The sequence below is a fragment of the Bison bison genome, unplaced genomic scaffold, assembly GCF_000754665.1.
Source record: "Bison bison bison isolate TAMUID 2011002044 unplaced genomic scaffold, Bison_UMD1.0 scf7180017864471, whole genome shotgun sequence".
NCBI classification, from domain to species: Eukaryota; Metazoa; Chordata; class Mammalia; order Artiodactyla; family Bovidae; genus Bison; species Bison bison.
The window spans coordinates 32016086-32022699 of record NW_011495032.1 but is presented as its reverse complement, the minus strand read 5'-3'; the positions used below and the strand labels follow the sequence as shown (position 1 = coordinate 32022699).

The 6614-nt window shown below is 42.8% G+C and overlaps 1 protein-coding gene across 1 annotated transcript in view; it reads right to left on the bottom strand.

The window, feature by feature from the left end:
- Window positions 1–6614, bottom strand: part of UNC80 (unc-80 homolog (C. elegans)) — a 230278-nt gene that overhangs the window by 30348 nt on the left and 193316 nt on the right. Inside the window, 1 exon segment of the mRNA XM_010861283.1 lies at window positions 6546–6614. This exon segment is cut by the window's right edge and continues 29 nt beyond it. Coding sequence (XP_010859585.1) covers window positions 6546–6614 — 69 coding nt within the window.

The window sequence follows — 6614 nt, the reverse complement described above, 5'->3', positions numbered from 1 at the left end:
GGGTATTCCTGCTTCATGCATCGAACTTGCACTGGTCATCTATTTTACATATGATTACTCCAAGAGAGACAGGATAAATGCTTAAAAGATCTATAGTTTAACAATGCCCTAGGTGATTCTGATAGGCACTCTGGTATAGGAATCAGAGCTAAGCCCTTGCCTTCAAAACATGGAGTGCTCCACAATTGTATCCATTTGACTAGTGCCAGGGATGGAGGATTTATCACTGTTCCAAAAGGCAGCTCATTCCATCTTTGGAGGTCCATACTATGAAAAGGTCTCCTCATATTAGGTTCTCAAATTCTCTCAAATTTTTCCTATGAGGCCTCATCTGGAAGCATGAATTCAGTCTAACCATACATCCATGGTAACACTATCATTCAAACTCATCCTCTCTCCAGACTGAATGTACACATTGCTTTCTGGGAATTGTGTGTGAGTGTGAGTGTTTTAAAGAAATTATCTTCAACAGCCTTCACATTCTTTTGTTGATCTCCTTCTCAAAGATGTGTCATGCAGAAAATAATTCTTTACTTTTCAGGTTGTTAAACAGGTAAGCTGGAATTAAGATTGCCGGGAGAAATATCAATAACCTCAGATACACAGATGACACCACCCTTATGGCAGAAAGTGAAGAGGAACTGAAGAGCCTCTTGATGAAAGTGAAAAAGGAGGGTGAAAATGTTGGCTTAAAGCTCAACATTCAGAAAACGAAGATCATGGCATCCGGTCCCACCACTTCATGGGAAATAAATGGGGAAACAGTGGAAACAGTGTCAGACTTTATTTTGGGGGGCTCCAAAATCACTGCAGATGGTGATTTCAGCCATGAAATGAAAAGACGCTTACTCCTTGGAAGGAAAGTTATGACCAACCTAGATAGCATATTGAAAAGCAGAGACATTACTTTGCCAACAAAGGGCTGTCTAGTCAAGGCTATGGTTTTTCCAGTGGTCATGTATGCACGTGAGAGTTGGACTGTGAAGAAGGCTGAGTGCCGAAGAATTGATGCTTTTGAACTGTGGTGTTGGAGAAGACTCTTGAGAGTCCCTTGGACTGCAAGGAGATCCAACCAGTCCATTCTGAAGGAGATCAGCCCTGGGATTTCTTTGGAAGGAATAATGCTAAAGCTGAAACTCCAGTACTTTGGCCACCTCATGCAAAGAGTTGACTCATTGGAAAAGACTCTGATGCTGGGAGGGATTGGGGGCAGGAGGAGAAGGGAACAACAGAGGATGAGATGGCTGGATTGCATCACTGACTCAATGGACGTGAGTTTGAGTGAACTCCGGGAGTTGGTGAAGGACAGGGAGGCCTGGCGTGCTTCGATTCATGGGGTCGAAAAGAGTCGGACACGACTGAGCAACTGAGCTGAACTGAACTGAAGGGTATATCAATATAAATGCATTTCCTTTCCCTTATTATTTTGTGTATTTTGTTTGCTCAGTCATGTCCAACTCTTTGTGACCCCATGAGCTGTAGCCCACGGGGATCCTATGTCCATGGGGATTTCCCAGGTAAGAATACTTGAGCGAATTGCCATTCCCTTCTCCAGGGGGTTGTCCCAACCCAGGGGCTGAACCCAGGCCTCCCGCATTGGCAGGTGGATTCTTGACCATCTGAGCCACCTGGGAAGCATTATTTTGTATGCAAACTTAAGAAATGCAGGAGAAAATACTGGTCTATTCCAAACTTGAACACAATGCTTAGAGTTGAATTTGAGTCATTTAATAGGTTATTTACTAAATTTCTCTCATCCCTGTTCAGTTTAGTTCCTCAGTCATGTATAACTGTTTGTGACCCCATGGACCGCAGCATACCAGGCCTCCCTGTCCATCACCAACTCCCGGAGCTTACTCAAACTCATGTCCATAGAGTCGGTGATGCCATCCAACCATCTCATCCTCTGTTGTCCCCTTCTCCTCCTGCCTTTAATCTTTCCCAGCATCAGAGTCTTTTCCAAGGAGTCAGTTCTTCAAATCAGATGGCTAAAGTACTGGAGTTTCAGCTTCAGCATCAGCCCTTCCAATGAACATTCAGGACTGATTTCCTTTAGGATTGACTGGTTGGATCTCCTTGTAGTCCAAGGGATTCTCAAGAGTCTTCTCCAACACCACAGTTCAAAAGCATCAATTCTTCCGCACTCAGCTTTCTTTATGGTCCAACTTTCATATCCATACATGACTACTGGAAAAACCATAGTTTTGACTATACAGACCTTTGTCAGCAAAGTGATGGCTTGCTTTTTAACCGCTTTGCTTCCAAGGAGCAAGCATCTTTTAATTTCATTGCTGTAGTCACCGTCTGTAGTGATTCTGGAGCCCCCCAAAAATGCTCATCCCTGGGCATGTTGCAACATGAATATATTTCAGCATAAAACAAAAATTTCCTTTAATACAGGCTTTGCTGTACTATTGCACAAATAATCTTGAGAACCTAAGATAGAGAAGGAGGGGGAGAAAGGGAAAGTTGGAGAGAGGAGGCAGGGGAGGGGAGGAAGGAGAGAGAGAGAGAGGAAAAATGCATTTGCAGAGCTTACTGTTCTCTGTTCCACTTGCTTAAGTAGCTTTGGTCTGGGAAAATGAGGCAATAAATTCCCTTGGGGTAGAAACTCTCCAATCAAGAATGTTTTTCTTGAGAGCCTTGCAATCAATCATATATTCTGCAAACGCAGGGGTACAGATCGTCTCAACACTCCTCTTGACTCTGATTCAAATCAAGTACTTCTTGCAAATATATCCTCTTTTATATCATCCCATTCCTTTTTTTCTTTAAATCAACCCTCTCTCCTTGGTTGATACTATCCATTCTTATGAATTTATGTACTACCTATATGTCCCCAATTCTAGAACTTATATATTGAGCTCTGACTTACACATATATCCAAATGTATACAAAAGAAGACCTTCATTATATCCTTTGCTTGGTATAAGGTCAAAGCATATGGAACTATCACTACTTAGTAAACTCTGGCCAGAGAACAAGGAAGTTTGTTGAAAGTTTGTTATGAGATATTGCATGAACAGAGGGCATTTAGTCTAAATATTCCCTGCTAGAAAAGTTTTGCTTACATTTCTCTAGATTCAGGCCATGAAATAATGGTGCCCTTGAATGACCTTACACTGGCTCCACACAGTTGACTCTTGCTGAATTGCATTATGACATTATGTAACTTTCAGCACTGATAGGGATCCAGTCCCAGGAAAATGGTCCTTTATCTACCATGGGATGTTGCTGAGGATGGTGTCTGTCACACTAATCTTTCCTTTTAACATACATCAACCAAGAGATACTTCTTGTTCTTCATATTTAAAAAGGTGATGTTTTACCAAGAAACTGGTTGTTTTTATCTTATTGAAACTATGATTTTACGATTGGTCTTGTCTCCCTATTGATAGCACAGAGTCAAATTTATAGTTCATGAGTAGCATCTAATATGGAGAAGGCAATGGCACCCCACTCCAGTACCCTTGCCTGGAAAATACCATGGACGGAGGAGCCTGGTAGGCTGCAGTCCATGGGGTCGCTAAGAGTCAGACACGACTGAGTGACTTCACTTTCACTTTTCACTTTCATGCATTGGAGAAGGAAATGGCAACCTGCTCTGGTGTTTTTGCCTGGAAAATCCCAGGGACGGTGGAGCCTGATGGGCTGCCATCTATGGGGTCGCACAGAGTTGGACACAACTGAAGTGACTTAGCAGCAGCAGCAGCAGCATCTAATATTATAAAATCATAGATTTCCCATGTTAAAAAAATTATTTCCCTGCTAATTTTTCACATAGCTCTGACTCTCTAATTTGTAAATTGTATTCTTTTGTATCATACGATTTTCTAAGTTGCCTCAAGTACTTGGTACAATAATAAACTAAATGCTCACATGTGCTAGACAGTATTTGCAACACGGCATTCTATATTCTTATGTGTGTCTCAGTATTGGACTGTGATCCTGTTAAGACAAGGGGTTTATTTTACATCCCCAGTGTCTAGGATAGTGTTTGGATCCTTCTCATTAGCATTGGTATCTATTGATCAGTCTGTGCCAGGCATGGAGCTAACAGTTTGCCTTTCTAGAGCTCATTTAATCTTTAACAGGGTTTGACCTCTAGAGGGAGCTCCAGGCCTCTCTGACTCATGAGCTCCCCTCCCTCCAAATGCCTTAAGGAATGCAGATACAGACCCTCAAGTCACAGGACAGTTACTAATTCATTGTTATGACTCTCTATCCAACTTGGTCTCTCTCCTCTCTTTCTTCATTCACTCTCCTGTCTTTTAGGAATCTTTTCTCACAAAATGTCTGTTGGTAGTAGCGTGTCTCTGACTCTGGAAACGTGACGTGGAATAACTTAGGACAGCTAGCCGTGATCACTTCATGGCACATAGATGGGGAAAAAGTAAAAACAGTGACAGATTTTATTTTCTTGGGCTCCAAAATCACTGTGGACGGTGACTGTAGCCACAATAGTAAAAGATGCTTACTCCTTGGAAGAAAAGCTATGATAAAGGTAGACAGCATATTAAAAAGCAGAGATATCACTTTGCTGACAAAGGTCCATATAGTCAAAGCTATGGTTTTTCCAGCAGTCATGTGTAGATGTGAGAATTGGACCATTAAGAAAGCTGAGTGCCAAAAAATTTATGATTTCGAATTGTGGTGCTGGAAAAGACTCTTGAAAGACTCTTGGACAGCAAGGAGATCAAACCAGTCAATCTTAAAGGAAATCAACCCTGGTTATTCACTGGAAGGACTGTTGCTGAAACCCCAATACTTTGGCCACCTAATGAGAAGAGCTGACTTATTGGAAAAGACTCTGATGCTAGGGAAAATTGAAGGCAGGAGGAGAAAAGGATGATAGAGGATGAGAGATGGCATCACCGATTCAATGGACATGAGTTTGAGCAAACTCTGGGAGATAGTGAAGGACAGGGAAGACTGGGTGCTGCAGTCCACGGGGTCACAAAGAGTTGGAAATGACTCAGTGACTGAACAACAAGCCATGATCAGTAGGAAAGGAGGGGAGAGAGCGTGACTGAAGCACTGAGTTACTATGGCAACAGGAGCTTAACACTTCAAACTTCCCTCCCCTTTCCCGGTGTTGGAGCTGAAATTCTCAGTGTAAAATAAGTTCTTCCCATCACAGCGCAGTGGGGAGTGTGAACACATGTGATGCTATGGAGTTCTGGGTGTGCGCCAACAACTCAGAGAGTGTGAAATCAGTCTGGAGGAGAAAGAGCCTGTGTTCTTCATACATTTCTCACTTTCCCTCACTTAGTACTTTATAAACTTTTCAAGGGATAATTTTAGGGGGAAAAATGAGGCAATAATCAGGAAATTGGTGTGTTTTGCCAAATTGCAATGTTATTTCTGAAAGGCTAGAACCTAAGCCTACCTTTAGCTTTATAGATCTACTAAAATCTTCAAGGGAATATTCAGTTACCCATGGAATTTTCCTTTCCAGGAATTTTTATAATTCTTTACAAACTGTTATAAATCAAAATAGAAGATCCCCTGGAATCATGTTTCTTTGAAGAACCTGAAAATACAGACACAGGCTTTATAGTCTGAGTAACAAGTAAAATGACATTTCCCTAGGAAAAAGGATGGAGAAGGCAATGGCACCCCACTCCAGTACTCCTGCCTGGAAAATCCCATGGACGGAGGAGCCTGGTAGGCTGCAGTCCATGGGGTCGCTGAGGGTTGGACACGACTGAGTGACTTCACTTTCACTTTTCACTTTCATGCATTGGAGAAGGAAATGGCAACCCACTCCAGTGTTCTTGCCTGGAGAATCCCAGGGACAGGGGAGCTTGGTGGGCTGCCGTCTATGGGGTCGCACAGAGTTGGACACGACTGAAGTGACTTGGCAGCAGCAGGAAGAAGGAAATATGAGTGCACAGAGATGTAATTCTGGGGTCTCTCTCTGATACTCCAGGAGTACAAATTTTTATATGATGACTGGCCTCAGCTAGTGCAGAATTTTTACCAGGACATTTTTGAAATACTGGAAGGCTATCATGCACAATGTGTATAAAAGGAATCTCAGACTAAACCAAAGTGTGCTTCTAAATTAAAACTGCCCCTTCCCTGTAGGCGCATCACTGAGTCCTCAGATATTTTTGGAGCAGAGCAAGTCCTGGAGCAGAAAGCAGCTGTGTACTTTTCATGCAATATAAGAGGCAGGAGACACTGGATTCTTATGAAAAATTAGAATTGGGGCAGTAAAGAGTACTTGGAGGAATGTTACTTCCATAAGAACTCAGGTGACACAAGTTCCTTTCATTCTCTTATTGAGGAGCAAATATTGACTGAGCTTTTCTGACTTTAAGAATATCTCCCCCTGTCCATGCCAGGATCCTTTACCATGGATTTGACATCCATTTTCCCAGAGGGCTCATCTGTCATGTATCCAAACCACAGGAGACCAATCAATTTCAACCAGTTACAAGTTTTGACCCTGCCCCATCTCAACCACCCTGCACACCGCCCCCACCCCTCACCTGCCCTGGCTGTGTGCACATGCTGTGGAGAGAAAAGGAGGATGGTACCTCATGTGAGACTTCACATCCAGCAGCTCCAAGGCAGTGACTCGTGGCTCGCCGGCCAGGTTTTGCAAG